This window comes from Oncorhynchus masou, chromosome 4 (assembly GCF_036934945.1).
Source record: "Oncorhynchus masou masou isolate Uvic2021 chromosome 4, UVic_Omas_1.1, whole genome shotgun sequence".
NCBI classification, from domain to species: domain Eukaryota; kingdom Metazoa; phylum Chordata; class Actinopteri; order Salmoniformes; family Salmonidae; genus Oncorhynchus; species Oncorhynchus masou.
Genome location: NC_088215.1, coordinates 7,787,293 through 7,813,892, shown reverse-complemented (window position 1 = coordinate 7,813,892; position 26,600 = coordinate 7,787,293). Strand labels below are relative to the sequence as shown.

Sequence of the window (26,600 nt, the reverse complement as noted above, 5' to 3'; positions counted from 1 at the left end):
ATGTGAGTGTGGCAATTTAAATAACTTCAGTATGACAAAAAAATTGGTTTATTAAAAAAAATCTTTATTTCAATCAAGAGCAAATAATTACAAAGCAAGTTGATCTTTATCATTTGTACCATAATACCATTGCAATTCAGTCTTACAAAATCGAGAACAGAAAATAACAAGGCCTGCAAAATCAACATTTGTAAAAATAAAAAGGCATTATTTTAAAGCACTTCCTTTAGGGAAACTTGGTCTCAACCAACTAAGAGACCAAGTTTCAGCCAAGCAGTAGACATGGATGAGGCTCAACAAATTTGTCCTTAAAAATCTAAATAAGCCATCTATTTGCAGAATCATCAACTCTTTATTATTATAAATCTGATGTGGTATTCATATCATCATTCTGTCATTGTATTTCAGGAAAGCAGACAAAGTGTTACAAAACATTCTAATTCCAACCTGGTACTAGACCTACATTCAGGTCCATAATTATTGGCACCCTTGATAAAGATGAGCAAAAATACTGTATAAAATAAATACAAATACTGAGCTATTTTGTACACTCCAAAAAACTGGGGAATTCTATTATTTTATACTAATAAAATTGCTCAGAGAACGAGATTTTGCTAAACAATAAAAAAATATATATTTTAAAAAAGGGGTCAAAATTATTGGCACCCCTGTTTTCAATAGTCTTAGCACCATCCCCTTAACAAGGATCTGGAAAGATTCTGTATGGATGAACGTTCCAAGATCCCTCCCACTGTCTTCTCTAATCTTTTTCTTTAAAGGCTCAGTGTCGTTATCCTCACAAAGGTATGGTGCTGGAGTACTGAAAACAGGGGGGCCAATAACTTTGACACCTATCATTTTGAGAATTGTTTTATTACTTTTGAAACTAAACCTCTTTCTCTGGGCAATTGTGTTAATATACAATAAATCACAGTTTCAACATAAAATTGCATGCAATATAGCGCAGTATTTGTATCATATATTTTAGTATTTTTGCCTCATCTTAATCAAGGGTTCCAATAATAATATTACTAACTGAATAATCGCTAAAACGAAAATTAAACAAGACACCAAATTAGAAGTAGAAGGAAAGTTAAAAAACGATATTCCTTCATCAATGACATTCTACAACAGTGATTTAGTGTCCTGACAAATAAATGGAACGAATGGAAAAACAAATTGGATTTGTTTACATGAATTCCTATGCTAAAACTGTGCATTTAAAACTTAACCTCAAAATGAAGAAAACATAACAGTAGAGTATAGGAGGTGATTCAGACTTCAAAAGTGATGATTTGAGACTACAATTATGGTTTGAGTTAACAGTTTATTTTAATATTAATGATGGTTTTGGCAAAGGGCACAGTACATCATATAGTTTAACTCTACCAAGTGTCATTTAGCACGTCTGGTAAGGGGGCTCATTTCCATGCATTGGCAACTGTGGATGATGGCCATTTGAAAATACATAAAACATTTAAAAAATGCATAACACTTCCTACATCATTTGAAAAAAACAACAACATGAAAACCTGTTGTTCCGAGTACAACAGGAATGGTCTCAACATGTGCCACGGGTATTGTACATGCTAGAGAGCATAACACAATAGCACTGCAAATATGCAATACATGTCTGTAGATAGTATTTCATTAATAGTGTTTACCAGGAAAACATACATCAAAACTTCTGTTTTGTTGTGCAATACTTGGCATACCCCAATCAACATAATCCATGTGATTGGTTAGGAATAGTTTCCATACAACAAACAATAAAACAGTCCAATGTCAATATAGCCATACATACATACATTCAACAAAAGTGTTAGGCCCATTATGTACACCTTTTCAGAAATACATATCTTTACAAGATTATATATATATATACACACACACACTATTTTCTCATTGCTCACCTCATGTCCATGTCCTTAGTTAGCAAGGAACTTGCATAGGCATTAGTGAATTAAAGACACATGTTGCCTAGGTAATGACGGCTAACCCTATAGCATTGGCTTGCAGAGAAAATTGAGGGGAGGGGCTTCATATAGCTGCCTCCATACAGATATGGACACAGTGATCATTTGCATAATACAGCGGTGTGGTGTACAGTTAAGAGGGGAATACTGTAGGTAGAACTTTCCCCCTTACCACTGCTTTAGGGTCAGACATTTTCTCATCCACAAAATGGTTAGGATTTGGGGTAATCTGATTCGAGACCTGTGGTAAAGGGGAACTTCTACCCCGAGCAGTAAGAGATGTGGGGTCACAACACAAGTGAATACACTTCGTGTTCACCTGGACAAAGCATAGGGTGCATTAGATGTCCTATATCATATGGCAAATAATACATGTGACATTGTCAAAAGTATGCACTCCTGCTTTTAGTGTCAGGCTTCACACACACATGCACTCTCTTGCAGACATACCCGTACACTAACAAAAGTATGCACTCCTGCTTTTAGTGTCAGGCTTCACACACACACATGCACTCTCTTGCAGACATACCCGTACAATAACAAAAGTATAATCCAGAGGTTGCGCGTCTCATTCAACCATTTCTTTTCACTTCATTCTCCCTCTTGATTTGGGTCCCCAAACTTAAGTTGTTTCCTACCAAGGACGTAAGGTGAACGGCGAATGCGAAATAACCATGTGTTCATAGGACACTGTGTAACCTTATAACTCACAAAAACTCTCCACACCGCTCCACCTATACCACTAGGTTGTATCACTGTTACATTTCTGCCATTCTGAGAAAAATCTACTTTTCTAAGTCTGTTCATCCTACACAGATTAAAAAACAGAGAAGAAAGTGAGTTTTTATTTTTAGTGTTTCTCCTTCCTGGTTGGTTGACTGACTTCTGTCTCGTTCGGTCAGTGAGCTTGTTAAAAAGTCAAAGTTCATCTGATGACTGAGGTCATCCTGTTCTGCCAGTGACAAAAAAGTCCCTTGGGTATGGAGCTATTGGAATGTCAATGTGGTAACAGAAGTCTTTTTGCATGTCCTTATGCACCAATAGGCCTTATACTACTACAAGGCCCCCTGGCTCCCATTCTAATTCACACGTTTCAGGCAAATACTGTAAACAATCCTTCATATGCCGTTAGTGGCGCCCCCCTCTGTTTCGGAGGGCTCGGCTTCCCTCTGGGTCGTATCGACGGTGGAGGTGGAGGTGGAGGGCGTTCCAAAAGAGCGGGGGTCCATGGCAGAGTGCATGATGGTCAGCCACAGGTCATCCATGTTTGGCATGACAAAGATTTTCTACATCGAAGAGTAGATTCAGAGATGTTACATTTGATGTAGTATGCTGACAGAGTTTGGACAAAGTACGGTATCACGCACACACACACAGGCATGCAGACACACACACACAGGCATGCAGACACACACACACACATACCTGAAACTCCTGGTCCAGTTTCTTCTCGATCCAGTCGGTGACGTGGGCCAGTGTGACCTCTCTCTCTCCCAGTTTGGGCCGAGCCTTCAGCTCCAAGTGGGGTGGACTCCTGAAACCATACCTGCGATTCAAAACAGAGTCAACAAACACACTAGAGAAACACCAGTGTAGATTTCAACTATAACAGATCATGCAGCAATGAGCGATTTGTTATTGTAGTATGTGGGCAAGTTTATTTTTTTAATTTCACCTTTATTTAACCAGGTAGGCAAGTTGAGAACAAGTTCTCATTTACAATTGCGACCTGGCCAAGATAAAGCAAAGCAGTTCGACACATACAATGACACAGAGTTACACATGGAGCAAAACAAACATACAGTCAATAATACAGTATAAACAAGTCTATATACGATGTGAGCAAATGAGGTGAGATAAGGGAGGTAAAGGCAAAAAAAGGCCATGGTGGCAAAGTAAATACAATATAGCAAGTAAAACACTGGAATGGTAGATTTGCAATGGAAGAATGTGCAAAGTAGAAATAAAAATAATGGGGTGCAAAGGAGCAAAATAAATAAATAAATTAAATACAGTAGGGAAAGAGGTAGTTGTTTGGCTAAAATATAGGTGGGCTATGTACAGGTGCAGTAATCTGTGAGCTGCTCTGACAGTTGGTGCTTAAAGCTAGTGAGAGAGATAAGTGTTTCCAGTTTCAGTGCTTTTTGTAGTTTGTTCCAGTCATTGGCAGCAGAGAACTGGAAGGAGAGGCGGCCAAAGAAAGAATTGGTTTTGGGGGTGACTAGAGAGATATACCTGCTGGAGCATGTGCTACAGGTGGGAGATGCTATGGTGACCAGCGAGCTGTGATAAGGGGGGACTTTACCTAGCAGGGTCTTGTAGATGACATGGAGCCAGTGGGTTTGGCGACGAGTATGAAGCGAGGGCCAGCCAACGAGAGCGTACAGGTCGCAATGGTGGGTAGTATATGGGGCTTTGGTGACAAAACGGATTGCACTGTGATAGACTGCATCCAATTTGTTGAGTAGGGTATTGGAGGCTATTTTGTAAATGACATCGCCAAAGTCGAGGATTGGTAGGATGGTCAGTTTTACAAGGGTATGTTTGGCAGCATGAGTGAAGGATGCTTTGTTGCGAAATAGGAAGCCAATTCTAGATTTAACTTTGGAATGGAGATATTTGATATGGGTCTGGAAGGAGAGTTTACAGTCTAACCAGACACCTAAGTATTTGTAGTTGTCCACGTATTCTAAATCAGAGCCGTCCAGAGTAGTGATGTTGGACAGGCGGGCAGGTGCGGGTAGCGATCGGTTGAAGAGCATGCATTTAGTTTTACTTGTATTTAAGAGCAATTGGAGGCCACGGAAGGAGAGTTGTATGGCATTGAAGCTTGCCTGGAGGGTTGTTAACACAGTGTCCAAAGAAGGGCCAGAAGTATACAGAATGGTGTCGTCTGCGTAGAGGTGGATCAGAGACTCACCAGCAGCAATGATAATGGTAAAGGTTACTCAGAATAATAAGGCACACAAAATGTTAGTTTTCCAGGGATGTGATCAGTCACCAGCAGAGGGCACAAGTGCATTGCAGAACATAATGAACTAATGCACAAGAATGCCAACAAGTGTTTGATTGACACCCCAATAATATAATATTAAAGTGTATTCATTATGTATTGTGGTGGTATGAATGTGTTGTATCCTGTTGCTGGGCAGAGGTATGATGTGTAACTCTACGAAGCTGTCTTAGAACATACCATATCCTGTCAGTGGGCGGGGGTGGGATGTTGACAGCCAGCGTGCCCCTGAACTCCTGAACCTCCACGGTGAGCAGCAGGGGCGTGTTGGACACCTCCTCCATCTTCTTCTTGATGAACTCCGTCTCGGTGGCCTTCTGGAAGTACTTGGACTTGGCGATCTTGTCCACGAAGCGCATGATCTTACTGGGCTGACGGCCCCCCATGTGTCTAAAGGAGAGGAGAGATTTAGGGGTTGAACTTTGTCGCGCAAACCTACCTTGACTTACGACTTAAGTCCGCATTAAGATCAAGTCTGGATTACATGAAAGTTGTACGAAAAGGTACTTTAAAAAGGTAAACAAGGTAAATAATCAGGGTAAAAGTAAATACTCACCCCTCTGCTCCAGGGACGTCATTGGTGACCTCTGAAGTATCCTCTTCGTCTGAGGACCCAGCACTGGATGACTCCTCATCACTGTCAGCTAGGCAGTACGTCCGTGGTCTGTACCTGGCGCACACACACACACGATTCAGTATGGATTAATCTCCATTGTTTTCAGAGGGAAAGCTGACAATTAGAACTACAAAGCCTGTTCATACAGTGATTCCTCATTTAAAAGGTTGCAAGCTTACACCGCGGAACTTAGAGGTACCCAGCGTCACGGCTTCATTGCTACAGACCACCACAAGGGGGAGTTAGAGCCCTCATTATGCATTTAGGTCCCAAGGTTTTTATATGACCCATCATATCGAGTGGTTCCAATGACGAATTTGACGAGAGCCACCCGTCCGTGGTGACTTTCTTCAGCAAAGATGGCTGACAAAACATTACGGGGGAAGTAAATGTAGGTTGTTATAATGTCTTAACGAGTCAAGCAAAAAATGTACAATTGAGAGGAATATGTTAGTTAATGTAGAGATAAACGATTGTGCATATTTGTAACTATGCAACAGACTAGAAACATGATTTACGTAAAGGCTGATTTGTAATTCATATATACAGAATAAAATAACAGTATATCCTGCCAGCATGCCCGCTGAATGACGCGTGGAAGAGAGCGAGGAACGAGATGGGAGTAACAATCCAGGCTATTTGCTCTGAGACCGGCATAATAAGGTAATGAAACAAAGCAGGGAGCAGGTTTTGAACCCTCAACATTCTAGTCCGAAGGCCAGAACGCTATCGACTGTTCCTAAATGTATTAATTGGGGTTGGGGCCGATTGTGGCTGAAAACACTTTATCAATTGGAATCTTTAAAATGTGGAAAGGGGAAAAAGCATTATTATTAGTTTTTCACAAGCGTAACTGGATGGGCTATAACTGAACAATAGACTATTCAACTTTTACTAAAGAATTGTCTAATAGCCTATCTAGGTGTGAACCCCCCCCCCCCCCCCCCTCTCCTCAGCTTGAGCTAGGTGGGAAGTTAGCTTGAGCTTGGTTGGCGTTATTAAAACTTGTTTTTCAACCACTCCACAAATGTACTGATAACAAACTATAGTTTTGGCAAGTTGGTTATGACATCTACTTTGTGCATGACACAAGTCATTTTTCCAACAATTGTTTACAAACAGATTATTTCACTGTATCAATTCCAGTCGGTCAGAAGTTAACATACACTAAGTTGACTGTGCTTTTAAACAGCTTGGAAAATTCCAGAAAATGATGTCATGGATTTAGAAGCTACTGATTTAGAAGCTAATTTACATCATTTGAGTCAATTGGAGGTGTACCCGTGGATGTATTTCAAGGCCTACCTTCAAACTCAGTGCCTCTTTTTAGACCTCCACAAGTCTGGTTCATCCTTGTAAGCAATTTCCAAACGCCTGAAGGTACTATGTTCATCTGTACAAACAATAGTACGCAAGTATAAACACCATGGGACCATGCAGCCATCATAACCAGTCAGGAAGGAGACGTGATCTGTCTCCTAGAGATGAAAGTACTTTGGTGCGAAAAGTGCAAATCAATCCCAGAACAACAGCAAAGGACCTTGTGAAGATGCTGGAGGAAACAGGTACAAAGTATCTATATCCACAGTAAAACGAGTCCTATATAGACATAACCTGAAAGGCTGCTCAGCAAGGAAGAAGCCACAGTTCCAAAACCACCATAAAAAAGCCAGAATATGGTTTGCAACTGCAAATGGGGACAAAGATCATACTTTTTGGAGAAATGTCCTCTGGTCTGATGAAACAAAAATAGAACTGTTTGGCCATAATGACCATTGTTACGTTTGGAGGAAAAAGGGGGATGCTTGCAAGCTGAAGAACACCATCCCAACCGTGAAGCACGGGGGTGGCAGCATCATGCTGTGGGGGTGCTTTGCTGCAGGAGGGACTGGTGCACTTCACAAAATAGATGGCATCATTATCGAACAAAACATACATGTATTGTGTAACATGATGTCCTATGAGTGTCATCTGATGAAGATTATTAAAGGTTAGTGATTCATTTTATCTCTAATTCTGCTGTTGTGACCATCTTTGGCTGGGAAAAATGGCTGTGTTTTTTGGGATTTGGTGGTGATCTAGCATAAATATATGTTGTGTTTTCGCTGTAAAACATTTTTTTTCAAAATCAGACACGATGGGTAGATTAACAATGTTTATCTTTCATTTGCTGTATTGGACTTGTTAATGTGTGAAAGTTAAATATTAAAAAAAATATTTTTGAATATCCCTCCAATCCTCGAAATGTAATTATTGGCGGAGAGTCTCGTCATTGAATCATTGAATTATAATTTTTTTCTTCTATGTACTGTAGGCCTACCATAGGCAAAATGAGTCTAGTGTTGAGTAATGTGCTGTTAAAAATGATGTTGGTCTTATTTATTTAAAGAGCATACAAGCAAAAGCCTACAACTATTTTAGCACCGTTTCGCGCTGCTCTGAGGCAAGCATGGGGACTGGTCTTGATAAATCAATGAGATTTTTATTTTCACTTCATCTCCATTTGGGTATTGGTTAGACAATAATTTGAAAATTAGGGTGCAGAAATGTTATGCTCTTAGTGTAACCTTTATTTAACCGTACCTGTCAAAAGTCTGGACACACCTACTCATTCCAAGATTTTTCTATATTTTTACATTGTAAAATAATAGTGAAGACATCACAATTATGAAATAACACATCTGGGACAGGAGGACAGCCTACTCCTTCCTCCCCAACGGGGATTTGAATCCCGGTCTCCCGCATTCTGTAGTACAGACATGGCCTGCTCTCCCTTATGTAAGGAATTAGACACTTTCCCATGTTTACTACAGTATGTATTATAGACTGCACAGTAGCCTAATATACAAAAATACATTTCGTTAATAAAATTATTTAAAAAACACTGTCAAAATGCAGCTGATGATTTAGTTATGATCCATAACGAATTACTATGGGAATAAATATCACTGATTTACAGAAATATTGGAACAAAGTTGTCTAATGAAGGCAAACAATTATGAATCCTCCAATCCTGTAGCCTCCTCCTGACTGTCACATTGTTCAGCGCCATATTTTCCATTCCATCCTAACGTAAACCCTGAGGGTTTAGTTTTTCCCTGAATAGAAACACCATAATATTAATCAAATTAATTAAGCCAAATTTCTTAAATCAATCCCATATACTATGTTATTACAAAAAAGGTTTTAAATTCTCTGGTAAAGCCAATACGGAATACTATCCACAAGTACATAGAGTAGCCAACCAAATAGAAATAAAATTGCCAGCTAGGCTCCCCCGATCCTGGGGGCATTGAATTATTGAATACTTTATCAAGTTTTTCTCCCAGATTGGAAACATTTGTTGTGGTATTGTGTAGAAAGACTGAAAATATATGAATTCAGTGTATTGTTAGCTGTTTTGAATATTGTCTCGGTCTAGGCTTATATGATCAGGACTAAGTAAGAGACCTTTAAACATTTGAGATTAAAGACTTATTTACAGTTACTGCAAGATATGAAATGCCACATTGATGTTTGTTCTTCAAATTATGTATTTAATTAAAACAGAAATATGAAGTAAATAGCCCACATTATCTAGAAAAATGTATTAAAAGGTTTGGTTTTTAAGAGGTTTACCCTTGTGTCAGATTTTCCATTTCAAATTCACAATTTAAAAGTCCACAAGAACGCTTAAACCACATCAGGTGACCACTTGAGGTCTGGGAAAAAAAATCTTGAGAAATTTAGTGTGTAGTTTCCAGCTTCAACAAATGCCCACTCATGATATCATTTTCCAAGGTAAGCATAGGGTACTTTGAAGGTAAGCCTGGAAATACATCCACAGGTACACCTCCAGTTGACTCAAATTATGCAATTAGCCCATCAGAAGCTTCGAAAGCCATAACATAATTTTATGGAATTTCCCAAGCTGTTTAAAGGCACAATCAACTTAGTGTATGTAAACTTCTGACCCACTGGAATTGTGATAGATTATTTCACTGTCTGTAAACAATTGTTGGGAAAATGACTTGTGTCATGCAAAGTTGATGTCCTAACCGACTTGCCAAAACTATAGTTTGTTAACAACAAATTTGTGGAGTGGTTGAAAAACAAGTTAACGACTCCAACTTAAGTGTATGTAAACTTCCGACTTCAACTGTATATTACATAGGACATGCAAAATCACGAGCATCAAGCGCTCTACCAACTCCGTGTAAAGAAATTCGACAGGCGACAAGCGTTGGTCCAAAATGATCCCATAGAAACGCATTGGGATTATTTTGGAACATTTTTGGGTGAGAGTGAAACCTCTCGCTTCGCATGTTCCTCTCTGCTGAGTTTCCCTGTCATCGCTCGCTTCGTGACTGACAGGCGCCTATCCTACCAATAGCTCTTTCGAAGATGCATATCGCTCATTCGAGTGCGACAGGGCTCGACGGACAAGCGAATTTAAACTTTTAAATGAAAAGTAACGTAGTTAATATGAAGTGGAAAATGTAGCAAGCTGAAAATGAGTCTGTGAAATCGTCTGATTAGCCGACGCTAATGGACAACACTGAGTATGGACTGATGCATCCTCTTGAGATCCCCTTGGTTTTAGAATTCACATGAGGACACACAGTTTGAACACTGACAAAATGAACCCATTCACAATGTCAGCTAGACGGGATGGAAGCTATACGTAATGAAATGACCACAAAAACAGATTGAAATGGAATGAAAATGGAAACGAGAAGGCCCCAGAGAAACACTGCACTCACCAGGTGAAGAAAATATCCACGTAAGCGTGTGCGTCCAGGAACAGAAGGAAGGAAGGACAGAGAAAAAGGTGGTGTACAGAAGACGAGTTAAAAGAGAAGTGTAGCTAACCCTTGACCCCGTGGAAAGCTAATTCTGTCATTATCACGTGTTCAGAGGAGGAAAACAGTGTGAACCTTTAACAGTTGTTTCAAGAAAATGTTTACAATCATTATTAGAGTAGGTCACACACCAGTCAGTGTTGTGTTTAGTGAGGACCGTTCCTTACCCATCCTTGCCGAGGTCTCTGAAGCGCATACAGTCGCCGTCCTTCCCCAGTCTGATCAGGTTCATCTTGGTCTCCAGGGTCATCAGGAAGGAGCCGCTGTACGAAATCTCCAAGTCAAACCACAGACCTGGAGGAGAGAGAGAGACGTAGGTCATTGTGAGTATAATGTGGGGCGGGGGACGACAAGTTTGTGTGTCCGTGTGCGCAGTCGCAATTGCACATCTCAGTGTGTGTTTAGAAGAATCACAACGGAGTGGAAGAACGCACATCAGGTGATCATTTTGACAAACCAAACTACTTCAACCAACTTTGATCAGTAACCTATCACCACTGTAGTATGAAACATATCAGTGCTGAAAAGCAGTGCTTCAGGTAAAGTAATTGGAAACTCCAGTAAGTGATGAACTTTCCAGATCTGCAGAGCCTAAAAGTTGAGTAGATCTGGCTAAAGGTTCTCAGTCGGTGGCAAATGCTCCAGGACACTAACCTTCAGTCTGCCATTCACTTCTGTCTCCTTCCCTCCCTCGCTCCCCTGCCTCTTCCCCTCCCACAAGCATCTCGGACCCCCACGTTCATCCCTCTCTCAAATCTCCCTCCATCTTTCTCTCATTGCCTGACAGTGGAAGAGAACCGAAGTGAGGGATACAAAAAGAGAGAGAAAGAGAGAAAGAGGGAGAGATCACAGGACCCTTTGAACAGAGGGGAAACAGTTGGACACCGTGCGATACCCCTCATAGGGCTCGTTTGATGTCAGCGGGGTGCTGCTCGCTGTATAAACATGGTTCTCTTCTGAAAGCCCCAGCCCTGCTAATCTGGGTTAGAGAAATCTCCTATCAATGCCCTGGCCCAAAGCCGCCCTCGCATGGGGCAGGCCTGGGTTCTCCGACAGGGGGCCCATCACACACAATATTACACAGCATGTGAATACACACGAGCACATATACGGTAACACACACGGAACTGTACTTTGGGAGAGTGCTACTTTACCCACTAGGGGGCACTCATGGGTTGATAGATGATGGAGGCTTGTGTGTGAGTGAGAGAGCAAGAGAGAACACACACACACACTTTCTCTTGGCAACACAGTAAGACTTCCACTAACACATCACTTGTACCTCTCCCTACAGCAGGAATGATGGGAATTCTATCGGTCTTAAATCAGACAGTCAATCATTAGACAAAACACAGACACACACAGTTAATTCGGAAAGTATTCAGACTCCTTCACTTTAACCACATTTTATTACGTTACAGCCTTACGCTAAAATTGATTAAAATGACATTTCTTTCATCAACCTACACTCAATAACCCATAAAGACAAAGTGAAAACAGAAAGATATTATATTTACATAAGAATTCAGACCCTTTGCTATGAGACTGGAAATTGAGCACAGGCGCATCCTGTTTCCATTGATTATCCTTGAGATGTGAGGGATAGGTGAAACTTTGCCCTAGCAAGCGATAGAGGGATAATGAACAGAGCAAAGTACAGAGAGATCCTTGATGAAAAACCTGCTCCAGAGCACTCAGGACCTTCAAATCAAATCTTATTGGTCACACATGTGATTAGCAGATGTTATTGCGGGTGTAGAGAAATGCTTGTGCCTTCACCACACTGTCTGTATGGGTGGTCCATTTCAGTTTGTCAGCTCTGCTGTTCCTGAAGTCCACGATCAGCTCCTTTGTTTCGTTGACGTTAAGTGAGAGGTTGTTTTCCAAGGCACCACACTCCTAGAGCCCCCACCTCCTACCTGTAGTCTGTCTCATCATGGTTGGTAATCAAGCCTACTACTGTTGTGTGTGTCGTTTGCAAACTTGAGTTGGATGCGTGCTTGGCCACTGAGAAGGAGAGCCCACAGTCCTTGAAAGCGGGCAGCGTCGGTGACACTGTTATCCTCAAAACGTGCAAATAATGTGTTTCGCCTGTTCGGAAGCAAGACGTCGGTCTCGGCGACGTGGCTGGTTTTTCTTTTGTAGTCCGTGATTGTCTGTAGTCCCTGACACATGTCTGAGCCGTTGAATTGCAACTCCACTTGATCTCTATACTGATATTTAGCTTGTTTGATTGCCTTGCGGAGTGAATAACTACACTGTTTATATTCTGCCATATTACCAGTCACCTTGCCATGGTTAAATGCGGTGGTTCGCACGAATGCTACCATCTATCCACAGTTTCTGGTTAGGGTAGGACCTCAGACTATAAAAGACGGAAGCCACAATAACAAAAGGCACATGACAGTCTGCTTGGAGTTTGCTAAATGGCACCTAAAGGACTCTCAGATCATGAGAAACGAGATTCTCTGGTCTGATAAAACCAAGATTAAACTCTTTGGCCTGAATGCCAAGCCTCAAGGCTGGAGGAAACCAGGCACCGTTCATTACCTGGCCAATACCATCCCTATGGTGAAGTATGGTGGGGGCAGCATCATGCTGTGGGGATGTTTTTCCATCGGCAGGGACTGGGAAACTAGTCATGATCAAGGGAAAGATGAACGGAGCAAAGTACAGAGAGATCCTTGGTGAAAACCTGCTACAGAGCACTCAGGACCTCAGACTGGGGCAAAGGTTCACCTAACAGGACAACAACCCTAAGCACACAGCCAAGACAATGCAGGAGTGGTTTCGGGACAAGTGTCGGAATGTCCTTAAGTGGCCCAGCCAGAGCCCGGACTTGAACCAGATCGAACATCTCTGGAGAGACCTGAAAATAGCTGCGCAGCGATGCTCCCCATCCAACCTGACAAAGCTTGAGAGGATCTGCATAGAATGGGAGAAATACCCAAGAACACTTGAGGCTGTAATCGCTGCAAAAGGTACTTCAACAAAGTACTGAGTAAAGGGTTTGAATACTTATGTAAACGTGATCATGTTTTTATTTATTGATAAAAATGAAAAAATGAAATATCACAGTTACACAAATCCTCACCTGGCAGCTTCATTTAATAGTACCCGCAAAACACCAGTCTCAACGTCAACAGTATAGAGACGACTCCGGGATGAGACGTCTTTCTCAAAACTAGACACTACTGTACTTGTCCTCTTGCTCAGTTGTGCACTGGGCCACCCACTCCTCTTTCTCGTCTGGTTAGAGACAGATTGCGCAGTTCTGTGAAGGGAGTAGTACACAGCGTTGTACGAGATCTTCAGTTTCTTGGCAATTTCTCCCATGGAATAGCCTTCATTTCACAGAACAAGAATAGACTGACGAGTTCCAGAATAAAGTTAGTTGTTTCTGGCCATTTTGAGCCTGTAATCGAACCTACAAATGCCGTTGCTCCAGATACTCAACTAGTCTAAAGGTGGTCAGTTTTATTGCTTCTTTAAATCAGAACAACAGTTTTCAGCTGTGCTAACATAATTGCAAAAGGGTTTTATAATGATCAATTAGCCTTTTAAAACGATAAACTTGGATTAGCTAACACAACGTGCCATTGGAACACAGGAGTGGTTGCTGATAATGGCCCTATGTACGCCTATGTAGATATTCCATTAAAAAAAATATTTTTTTTTTTAATTCAGCAATTTCCAGCTACAATAGTCATTTTCAACAAAGTTTGACTCTTTAGTGTCTTTAGATATTTTTGTCAGATGTTACTATGGAATACTGAAGTATAATTACAAGCATTTCATAAGTGTCAAAGGATTTTATTGACAATTACATGAAGTTGATGCAAAGAGTCAATATTTGCAGTGTTGACCCTTCTTTTTCAAGACCTCTGCAATCCGCCCTGGCATGCTGTCAATTAACTTCTGGGCCACATCCTCTGATGGCAGCCCATTCTTGCATAATCAATGCTTGGAGTTTGTCAGAATTTGTGGGTTTTTGTTTGTCCACCCGCCTCTTGAGGATTGACCACAAGTTCTCAATGGGATTAAGGTCTGGGGAGTTTCCTGGTCATGGACCCAAAATATCAATGTTTTGTTCTCCAAGCCACTTAGTTAGCACTTTTGCCTTATGGCAAGGTGCTCCATCATGCTGGAAAAGGCATTGTTCGTCACCAAACTGTTCCTGGATGGTTGAGAGAAGTTGCTCTCGAAGAATGTGTTGGTACCATTGTTTATTCATGGCTGTGTTCTTAGGCAAAATTGTGATAGAGCCCACTCCCTTGGCTGAGAAGCAACCCCACACATGAATGGTCTCAGGATGCTTTACTGTTGGCAGGACACAGGACTGATGGTAGCGCTCACCTTGTCTTCTACGGACAAGCTTTTTTCCGGATGCCCCAAACAATCGGAAAGGGAAATGACTTTACCCCAGTGCTCAGCAGTCCAATCCCTGCTGTACCTTTTGCAGAATATCAGTCTGTCCCTGATGTTTTTCCTGGAGAGAAGTGGCTTCTTTGCTGCCCTTCTTGACACCAGGCCACCCTCCAAAAGTCTTCGCCTCACTGTGCGTGCAGATGCACTCACACTTGCCTGCTAACATTCCTGAGCAAGCTCTGCACTGGTGGTAACCAGATCCCACAGCTGCATCAACTTTAGGAGACGGTCCTGGCGCTTGCTGGACTTTCTTGGACGCCCTTAAGCCTTCTTCACAACAATTGAACCGCTCTCCTTGAAGTTCCTGATGATCTGATAAATGGTTGATTTAGGTGCAATCTTACTAGCAGCAATATCCTTGCCTGTGAAGCCCTTTTTGTGCAAAGCAATGATGACGGCACGTGTTTCCTTGCAGGCAACCATGGTTGACAGAGGAAGAACAATGATTCCAAGCACCACCCTCCTTTTGAAGCTTCCAGTCTGTTATTCGAACTCAATCAGCATGACAGAGTGCTCTCCAGCCTGGTCCTTGTCAACCCTCACACCTGTGTTAACGAGAGAATCACTGACATGATGTCAGCTGGTACTATTGTGGCAGGGCTGAAATGCAGAGGAAATATTTTTTGGGGGATTCAGTTCATTTGCATGGCAAAGAGGGACTTTGCAATTAATTGCAATTCATCTGATCACTCTTCATAACATTCTGGAGTATATGCAAATTGCCCTCATACAAACTGAGGCAGCAGACTGTGAAAATGTATATTTGTGTCATTCTCAAAACTTTTGGCCACGACTGAACATAGTACACACACACACACACACACACACACACACACACACACACACAATTGGAGACTCATATCCTCCTCCAAACAGTGAAGCTCTGTATGAGTCTGTAATTTAATAACATACATCCTCTATATCACATGGTCTTCTTTATCATGGCATGTCTTTGAACACTGTGTACAGAAAGACCACTGAAGGTGTCCTGCATGGCACTACATGGCTTTGAAATGACGGATGTTAGGCCTACTTACACTTAGAAGAAACTTGATAGCTAGACAGACAAAGTTTCAGTACAAATGTAATTAGCAGTGAGTATTATATTCATTTTCAATTCTTATTGTAGGCCATTTTTTTGTGTGTGCTTTCATCCAAAAGTAATGTATCTAGGACTATGCTTGAGTGAGAGGAAAATCATAAAGAGAGTAGCAAGCCCATAAAATCATAAAGAGACTTGAAAGCCCATAAAACCAGCAAGCCATCAATGTGCCGGGCCGACCTTTAGCCTCACTGTTCATGTTGCTTTCACAGAAACATAGCAGGTTGAGAAAACGAGGAACTATGCAGGACAACCAACTCGTGACACCATTCGCCTACGGGGTGAACACTCACAGGGTGAAGGGTTGGAGAAGCTAGTGCTTCTTTCTCAACATCGTCCTCTCCAAGCCTAAACGCCAGCTGTGCTAAGTGACCACAAGGCAGCCCTGTGACACCAGAGGCAAGCAAACGCACACAAACACACTCCTAGCCCTGTCCACTCAGACCTACTCCGTCCACATCCCCATGGTGTGAAAGAGAGAGAGAGAGAGAGAGAGCCCGGGGACTTGTGGCCCTTGCCTAACCCTGTGTGTGGCTCTGGCGAGCCCTGGTGATAATAAGGCTGTCCGACAGCGTTAGGGAAGGCAGGGCTGATGGCGTGGGGAGAGGAGTCCCAAATCACTAGCTGCGAGAGCAGCGTCGAAAGGCCAACTCTAGCTTAATTGGGGTGAGCTGGCCTGGTGACGAGTCAGACGAGCGGAGCACTCCCATGCATACAGGCTCAGAGGAAGGAAGGATACCAATGTGAAAGCACGCAGGAAAGTACACACTCTGACACAAAAGCATACAAGTGAGTACACGTATACACACAGAGAGAGAGAGAGAGAGAGAGAGAGAGAGAGAGAGAGACAGAGAGAGAGACAGAGAGAGACAGAGAGAGACAGAGAGAGACAGAGACAGAGAGACAGAGAGAGAGAGACCTTGGCTAAATGGAGAAATCTGGAAATTGATGAAAGAACGAGATTATGCTCTAAAAATAGCCTTAAAATCTAAATTAGAGCATGACAGACGTAGGTTTACCATGTTGAGAAATAAGGTGATGAAAGAAATCAGACAGGCCAAGGCAAACTTTTTTATTAACATAATTGGTGAAGCAAAGGGAAATTCTAAATTGATATGGGAGAATCTAAAAAAGTTAACAGGGAAAGACCATAGTAACACTGCAAAAAGACTAGAAATCATGGTGAATAACAATCTAACACAGGATGCAGTCGAAATAGCAATAGCCTTCAATTCCTACTTTATTGACTCTGTCAGGGCACTGACACAGAACCCCTCCACCGGTTTCTTGGGCTCAGCGCTAGTGAATGACACTCAACCTGTCTTCATCATAAGGGAGGTTTCTGAGTCAAAGGTGAACAAAGTGATTAGCTCACTAAAGAACTCTAAAGCCAAAGATGTGTTTGGGATGGACTCTACCTTTCTTAAAAACTACAAAGAGTCACTAATTGGCCCCATTACTAAGATCACCAACACATCTATTGGTCTCGGTGTGTTTCCAAGGGTATGGAAGTCGGCCATAATAACTCCCATCTTTAAATCAGGCGACCCTGCTGACGTGAGTAACTACAGGCCCATTAGTATACTACCTGTGGTGTCAAAGGTTGTTGAAAAGTGTGTAGCAGAACAACTGATTGCCCACCTCAACAACAGCCCCTTCACATTACACTCCATGCAGTTTGGCTTCAGAGCGAAACACTCCACAGAAACTGCTTTCTTCTGGAAAATGTGAAGTCCAAGATGGACAAAGGGGGTGCTGTTGGGGCTGTGTTTCTGGACCTAAGGAAGGCTTTTGATACTGTTAACCATGAGATTCTTATCACAAAAGTGTCAAAGTTCAACTTTTCCCCTGATGCCTTGAGATGGATGAAATCATACCTTGAAAGCAGAACTCAGTGTGTCAGAGTGAGCAATGAGCTGTCGCCCTATCGTAGCTATGATGTGGGCGTGCCCCAAGGGTCAATACTGGGGCTCCTCAGAATACATCGACGCATGTCTTGTATTCAAGATCCTTAATGGCCTGGCTCCCCCTCCACTCAATATTTTTGTTAAACAGAAAACCCAGACATATGGCAGCAGATCCACAAGGTCTGCCATGAGAGGTGACTGTATAGTTCCCCTAAGGAAAAGCACCTTTAGTAAATCTGCATTCTCTGTGAGAGCTTCCCATGTCTGGAATACACTGCCATCAGATACACATAACTGCACCACATATCACACTTTCACAAAATGCTTGAAGACATGGCTAAAGGTCAATCAGATTTGTGAACATGGTCCCTAGCTGTGTGTTGCCGCTTTCCATGTTGTCTGTTGTCTGTAGCTTGTGAGGTGTGGAAACACTTTGTTGCTTTTATGAATTTTGTCTTGCTGCTTTTTGCTCTATGTTGCTCTGTCTGTATGCTACGTCTTGCTTGTCCTATGTTGCTATGTCTTGCTTGTTCTATGTTGCTATTGTCTATATTGTAATTGTTTTTAATAACCTGCCCAGGGACTGCGGTTGAAAATTAGCCGGCTGGCTAAAACCGGCACTTTTACTGAAACGTTGATTAATGTGCACTGTCCCTGTAAAAATAAAAATAAACTCAAACTCAAACAGACAGATGTTGGTCCTTAGGCCCACCCTCTATTCCACTGCCAGTGAGTTCTATTGATCGTGGTTGCCCAGCAGTTCCAGTAAGTGCAGAAGGCAGAGACCTGGCGCTGCCTGGAGGACAGGCAGGCTGCACACTACAAACTGGGCCTCTCGAACTCCCTGGATTATGTAAATGTTTTTTTAGAATGTAAGCTAGAGGAATCTTTTCCCTAAGAAGCATTATAGTTGCATACACTTGTTCCAATGCAAATTATTCAAATGTTGGTGAATTCTAGCAATTATTTGTTGGTTTACCTGCACATTGCCAGTTCAGCTGTGTGTTAGCCTCAGTCTAGAACAGTGGTATTCAGTGGTCAGGCTGGGGGGGGTGTGGGATTGGCACTGCAGCGGGGTTGCCAAAATAAAAACATGTTTGAGAGACTAAAATGTAACGAATTAAAGGTTATTTGTTGATAGAAAATCATGTTTTCCAGCTATATTCGACAGCAAATTCTACTGTTAGTGAGCTATTTTGAAACGGTTAACCAAGTTGCAGCATATGATCATTACTAAGTAACATTTGGTTGCGAGATAGTGTGACTGTAACCGAGTTGGATCGAACCACCATATTATTGACCTCATCTTACATTGCAAAACATTACATTGCATAACATCAGGCAAAAAAAACGATATCTTCCCAGAAAGCTGATTACCGTACTCCTTAAACCCATAACAACTCACACAAAAAACACAATTAACAACCCAGAAAAAAATGGGTTGTGCTCATTCTTATCGGAAAAGTACAAGTAGCCCCTCCAGATTTCACTCAATGCTTTACTGTTTGGTGACTAATGAACATAACCCAGTCCTCCTGAGTGTAGTGAAAGTGCATTCCTCCAACTCTGATCCAACAGAATCTGTTCCCCTCTCAGCCTGTGGTGGAATCCATTTCCTCCGTCATTAAGTCACATCGGAGCGCGGGGCGATAGAAATGACAAAACAATGGTGGCTGTGACTCACAGAGGAACAGCAGGGAGACAACGAGAGACCTAGACAGAGAGTGTTCGGCAAAAAGAGGAAGAAACAGAATGAGAGGAACAGAGAGAGGGAACAGAGAAACTGGGATAATTAAAGATGGGTACTGTGGAAAGACAGAGCGATGGGTAGAAAGAGAGAGAGAGAAGCGACAAAACCCGAATGCCAGACACAGAAACACACATTTTTTCACGAATATTTATCTCTTCCTGTCTGTAACTCAAGCCCATGGGAGAAGCAGATTCAAGACCGGGCCCTAGTCATTTAGAGGCCATAGGAGGGCCATGCCCCAATGGAGTGGGGGCATTCAGTGGGCCAGTCATCTTTAGCCATTACTAGAATGTAAAGCATCTGATCTACATATCATATGACGCCATCTCTCCTAATATTTACACACTAATAAGACGCAGGAAAATCTATACTGTGGGGCGTAAGGGTGTAGGTACCCAGAAATGACATGTGATGTGTATGCACCTAATAATGATTACCTACTGTGCAAATATGGAAGGTGCTGGATGGTTAGATGTTACGAGAGACACACTTGCTTCTGCTAGAAAGCAACCAACCGACAGTCACTCTACCAAAGTGAAGGCACTTACCTCTAGTAATATTAATATTATCTATTGTCCAAACCTCCGCGCAACTGTGCTATACAAACTGCCGCGTGTCTGTACTGAGGAGCCGGTTGTGCAACTAACAGCCAAGTCTATGACCCCTCTTGTGTACCTCAGCCTTTATTTACCTCAGGTCTAACAGATAACCATGTGACCCACTCAACAGCTCAGGACTTGATTACGTTGTACTTAGCAAGGCATTTGCCCACAACACACATTCCATCACACTAGCAAAACACGCTAAACAAGAGCTTCACTAACATAGTACGTTATTCATCGATAATGTTGTCAATGAGTGATACCGAGTGAGTAAACGCCTATCAGGATTGGGTTGACTCCTGTGGAACATAATGATCTAATTCTTCTTGTTAGATATATTCATTGATAATGTTGTCAATTTGTGGTATTGAGTTGAGCTATTGCCCCTACTTGGATTGCACATTCTCCCTCTGTTGATGAACGCAATGCTAGAATTCTTATTCTTAAATAGTCTCACAATACAAAATGGAAGCGTTAAGTCATCACCGACACGGACCAGTCTGGCGTCTTGTTCAATTAATCATCTATTCCCATGACTTATCGATCATATGATGGTCTAATTTGAGTGTGTGCGCGCAGCCCTAACCATTTCCAAATATTTATCCTCCTACGCCATCATAGCTTTTTCTAATGCTGAATGAATGACCAGCCTAAAGCATGTCGTTGTGATCATTGCTGTTAGCATGACTGGCTAAGTGGCTATATAAAAAGACACTTGTCTTTTGTTCTTGTTGCTGCAGTTGTTAGCGTTGTGGCCCTCACCGTTGTCACGGTTGTTGTTTGCGTTGTTATCTCTGCCGTTACTGTGGTCTCTTGGTTGTTGTTAGCTAGCATGACATTGTTTCGGTCAGTGGTGTTATTGTTGTCACTTAGCATTGTTAGCATTGCTATATCTGCTGTCACTGTGGTCTCTTGGTTGTTGTTCACGCTGTCAGCTAGCGTTACATCGTGTCGGTCAGTGGTGGTGTTGTCCCCTGGTCCAGGGTTTATGACAGAGCCGGTGAACTCAACACAGGGCCCTAATATTACAATGTTATCAGGCAGAGAAATGGAGGGGTGAGGAGTAGTCACAAGACACACCGACACTTCCGTACTAGGACAGAGCCGAGTGTGGAGTGTGTGTGAAAAGAGAGAAAATGTACACGTGTTAAACAGTAGCGTGACGTGTGCGAGTAATCAGAGGATGTAAATCAACAGTGCGCCATACGTGTGTGTGTGTGGGTCGCACCTGCGAGAGTGTGCGTGTGTGTGTGTGTATCCTGGACCTGTGTAGCACTTTAACTCATCACATGAGACCACACCGCAGATAAGATAACTTGGAATTCCTGTACTGATATAACTCCAACCAAACTGTCAACATATTAGACAGACATAAAAAACACCCACTCTCACAATACTGCCCTTATGCTTATAGAGAGATGCCTTCTCGTAAGGAAGAGTGATTCTAATAAACAGATTACACAGCACAGCTTGACATGATGCCTCTGCCACGATGGCACCACGCAGCGGAGGGGATCAATTGCAACGATGGGGCGGTGTGAAGTTGAATTCAACCCTGCTAATAGCACATTGCACAGTGGGAGCCTGCCTGAGCGAGTGTGTGTGTGTGTGTGTGTGTTAGTTGCACAGTATGTGTGTTTGAGTGCATGTAAAAATACAATGAATTGCAGCTTTTCTTCACTGGTCAGGATTTGGTTGATGGATAATACAGTAGCACATTTCCAGGGTTCTTACCTTGATGGTCAACTGAGGGTTTGGAGGCGCCAAGGATTCTGGGAGTGGCCACGCCCATGTCCAGCTCTGTCAGGGTCAGCTCGTTCATGAAGTAGGGGAGCTGGGGGAGAAAGAAACAGTCAAGTAGATGACACACACACAAAGGATCTGCAGCTGCAGGTGTATAGTAAGTGCAAGTTAGAGGTTGATGGTAACAGGCCACTCATTCTACATCTCCCAGTCATTCTCATCTGCCACAAAGGCCCCTATCGACTCCCTCACGCCGGCTAGCTGAGACAAGACTAACAGCCAACATCACCACACGACATTGGGAATAGGACCAGACGAAGGGCTATCGTGGGGCTAGTAACAACCCCAAAGATGAAACATGGGGGGATAATCGAAGGACCAGGATACAAAACACACACAGAGAGAGAGAGACACAGAGAGAGACACAGAGAGAGAGAAATGAGGTTCTCTCTCTGAGCACAGTGTGGAGTCTCTGAGTCCTGTGGCGGGGCTGCACAGCGGAAGTGGCTGACATTTAGAGAGTGTGTGTGTGTGTGTGTGTGTGTCCGTTCCTGCAGTCGTAAGGATCCACTGAGAGGCCTGAGTCCCCTAGTCTTTTTCATTTGTGTTCTCTCTATATTTAGGAATGCATGGCTCCTCTCTCTCTACCCCTCTTCCCTCCTTCTGAGCCAAATAAACCTCATCTTCTTCATCCCTTTTTTGTGTCTCCTTTGATCTGCTCTGTTGAACATATGCAGCTCAGTGGTAACAGAATACAGTACAGATACAACAGTGTAAGAATGCTCTTTTAAACACACAAGCCCTTTGTCACAACAGGGTCGTAGGTGAGAGGCGAGAGGTCAAAGGCCACCCACCCGGATCTTGCTGAGTTTCATCTGGATCTTCTTGGAGACCACGTCAGCCCAGTAGGGCTCGCCCAGGAAGTCCCATGCCACCCGGCCAATCACAGAGTTTACCCAGGCAACAGGCTCCTCCTCCCCCAGCAAAACGACAGGGTCAAAGCTGCTGCTGCTCTGCAACTGGTAGGCGGGTACACAAGAAGTGAGATAAATATTAACTTAAGCACACCTGTGTACTGTAATTTAATTTATTTACAGAAATGCTGTATAACAACAGAGTATAGTACACAGTTGTGAGAAATGAGAGGGGGTATACCTTCTTGCCCGACCCTGGGCTACTCTGTGGACTCTGGACTACGGGACTAGTGGCAGCGATGGGGGTGGCAGTAGAAGTGGCAGTGCCAGTCTCAGGGGGCACCAGGGTGGCCATGTAGACACTGTAGTCCAGTAGGGACTTGGTCTTGGCTGTTATGCCTGCTGTTGAGTCCCTGGTCCTGGGCTGAGACGCTAGCACCTCGTCCAGACTGCTCCGGCTGCTGCTGCGGCTGTGGGAGCACAAGGCTGCCACAGGGGTCAAAGATCAACAAGATATTAGTACGATGCAGCTGGATCAATATATTGCATGTGCATTATGAAATACAAATGCAGTCTTGCACTTCCCTCAGTCGGCTTTCACATTGTCACACTATATTTGCGCCAGACATGTTGAGCCAAGCGATAACTTCCTGTAAATAACTAGTACGGAAGAATGTGTGTGTGTAAGTGTGTGTGTTGGTCCGTGAGTGAGTGTGTGGCACCTGGATCCATCCACTCACCAGTCTTACTCCCCTGCAGACCGGTGACTCTCTTCATCCCCGTCTTGGGGGGCTTGGAGGCCAACAGGATCCTCCGGTGCCACTCCTCCTTCTCCCTCCCCGTCCGACCAAACAGGTACAGGGTCAGTTCAGGACCACCGGACCTTTTGGCCTCCTCCGTCCCCACGGTCGCCTCTCCTGTGGCCGTGGTTCTCTCGTGTGTGGTTTCGCTGTGGTCGCCCTCTGCCTTGGACATGAAGTCGTCCTGCTTGGCCAGCTCGATGCGGATAGGGTACTTCTTGTTCCACACACGCTTCCTGGCCAGACTCTGGGGCACCAGATAGATCTGGAGAGGGAATAGAATGTTTGATTTTTTATTTATTTTTATTTTACCTTTATTTTACTAGGCAAGTCAGTTAAGAACAAATTCTTATTTTCAATGACAGCCTGTTTGCAACAGGTAAAGACACATATTCACATATGGAAACAATGTTCCCTTCTGACCTCCTTTGCCTTATTCTCTTTTTGATATTCTGCTTAGCAACAGGGACATGTGACAGACAGGCCTGACTTCTCCCCTCTCTGAGCCCCCAAGTGACTGAGGCCCACACGAGGGAGGAAGTGCAGCTGCCGACACCAGAGTCCAAAGGGAGACATTCTAAAAACAAGAGTTCAACCGTTCAATCATATAAGAATATTCTGCAGATAAGACACCTTAATTAAGGTTAGGATTGGGAAGAGGAAGCTGATCCTAGATCTGTACCTAGGGGAACTGCACCTACCTTGCTGTCAGTGAGGTCGTAGATCTTCTGACTGATATAGGTGACGTCGGGCTTGGTTTCGTTATGGGTGGCCCGTCGGGCGATGTTGCGGTTGGGTGTGGACAGGCGCAGGATGGAGCCCTCCAGTCTCACATACACAGAGTGGGTCAGAGTGGCGTGATATGTCTCTGGGTCGTAGTTCACTATCTCGTTCATCCAGCCCTGCAGGGGGAGATAGAGAAATCAGTCAGGTCAAATCAACCGACAAACCAGTGGAACAATCAACCAATGACACATTAAACCAATCAATCAATTAACACATCTACTTTGTATGGCGCAATACAAATATTTGTACAGTAGACTATACAATGCATTCGTTAAGTATTAAGACCATTTGACTTTTTGAAAACATTTGGTTAGGTTACAGCCATATTCTAAAATGGATTAAATTGTTTTTACCCTCATTTATCTACACACGATACCCCATAATGACAAAGCAAAAATAGGTTTTTAGAAATGTTACTAAAAGTATAAAAACTGAAATATCACATTAAGATACAGTACCGGTCAAAAAAGTTGACACCTACTCATTCCAGGGTTTTTCTTTATTTTTACTACGTTCTACATTTTAGTATAATAGTGAAGACATGAACACACATATGGAATCATGTAGTAACCAAAAAAAGTGTTAAATCAAAATATGTAATATTTTAGATTCTTCAAAGTAGCCACCCTTTGCCTTGATGACAGCTTTGCACACGCCTGGCATCCTCTCAACCAGATTTATGACGTAGTCACCTGGAATGCATTTCAATGAATAGGTGTGCCTTGTTAAAAGTTCATTTGTGGAATTTCTATCCTTCTTAATGCGTTTGAGCCAAGCAGTTGTGTTGTGACAAGGCAGGGGTGGTATACAGAACCTACTTGGTAAAAGAACAGGTCAAATAAGCAAAGAGAATAGACAGTCCATCATAACTTTACCTTTTTATGGCTGCAGGGGCAGTATTGAGTAGCTTGGATGAAAAGGTGCCCATTGTAAACGGCCAGCTCCTCAGTCTGTTGCTAATATATGCATATTATTATTAGTATTAGATAGAAAACACTAAAGTTTCCAAAACTGTCAAAATATTGTCTGTCAGTATAACAGAACTGATATTGCAGGCGAAACCCTGAAGAAAATCAAAGCAGGGAGTGGCTTCTATTTTGAAAACTCCATGATACATATCCCTTTGCTCCATTTAAAGGGATATGAACCCGATTCCCTTTCCTATCGCTTCCTCAAGGCGTCAGTCTTCAGACATAGTTTCAGGCTTTTATTTTGAAAAATGAGCCAGAACGATAACATCGCGTCACGTAGTCACGTGAGTTTTGCTTGCACAACAGAATTTGGACAGCCATGGTTTTCCCCTCTCTTACTGTGAAAGACATTTGCGGTTGATATATTATCAATTATATGTTTTAAAAACAACCTGAGGATTGACTATAAAAAACGTTTGACATGTTTCTGTGGACATAATGGAAACTATTTGGAATTTTCAAATGCGTTGTCGTGACCGCTCTTTCCTGTGGATTTCTGAACATAACGCTCCAAACAAACGGAGGTATTTTGGATATAAAAATAATCTTTATGGAACAAACAGAACATTTGTTGTGTAACTGGGAGTCTTGTGAGTGAAAACATCCGAAGATCAAAGGTAAACGATTAATTTGATTGCTTTTCTGATTTTCGTGACCGAGCTACCTGATGCTAAGTGTACTTAATGTTTTATCGTGCGATCGATAAACTTACAAACGCTTGGATTGCTTTCGCTGTAAAGCATAATTTCAAAATCTGACACGACAGATGGATTAACAAAAGGCTAAGCTGTGTTTTCCTATATTGCACTTGTGATTTCATGAATATAAATATTTATAGTTATGTTTATTGTATGTAGAGCTATGCTATTCAGCGGTTGTTGATGACACTTATCCCGATAATCAGGATTGCAGCCATAACAAGTTAAGACATGGTCAGTCAATCCGGAACATTTCAAGAACTTTAAGTTTCTTCAAGTGCAGCCGTAAAAACCATCAAGCGCTATTATGAAAGTGCCTCTCAAGAGGACCGCCACAGGAAAGGAAGACCCAGCGTGATCTCTGCAGTTATTTGGGCTGCAGAGGACAAGTTCGTTAGAGTTACCAGTTTCAGAAATCGGAAATTAAATGTACCTCAAATTGCAGCCCAAATT

At 42.6% G+C, this 26,600-nt stretch overlaps 1 protein-coding gene across 2 annotated transcripts in view; it reads right to left on the bottom strand.

Annotated features, from left to right (window-relative positions):
• Nucleotides 1-43: 43 nt before the first annotated feature.
• The window catches only part of LOC135522525 (testis-expressed protein 2-like), a 65,307-nt gene continuing 38,750 nt past the window's right edge, over nt 44-26,600 (bottom strand). Inside the window, exons 4-13 of one of the 2 annotated variants that reach the window (XM_064948860.1) lie at nt 24,394-24,594; nt 23,633-23,957; nt 23,134-23,378; nt 22,833-22,997; nt 21,970-22,069; nt 10,614-10,740; nt 5,546-5,659; nt 5,170-5,379; nt 3,402-3,522; nt 44-3,262 (exon numbers count right to left, since the gene is read on the bottom strand). In XM_064948860.1, the coding sequence (XP_064804932.1) occupies nt 3,095-3,262; nt 3,402-3,522; nt 5,170-5,379; nt 5,546-5,659; nt 10,614-10,740; nt 21,970-22,069; nt 22,833-22,997; nt 23,134-23,378; nt 23,633-23,957; nt 24,394-24,594 (1,776 nt within the window). In that variant the 3' untranslated portion in view covers nt 44-3,094. Of the gene's footprint in view, nt 3,263-3,401; nt 3,523-5,169; nt 5,380-5,545; nt 5,660-10,613; nt 10,741-18,925; nt 19,597-21,969; nt 22,070-22,832; nt 22,998-23,133; nt 23,379-23,632; nt 23,958-24,393; nt 24,595-26,600 lie in introns of those variants that run through there. The other variant, XM_064948868.1, reaches the window with a different exon arrangement.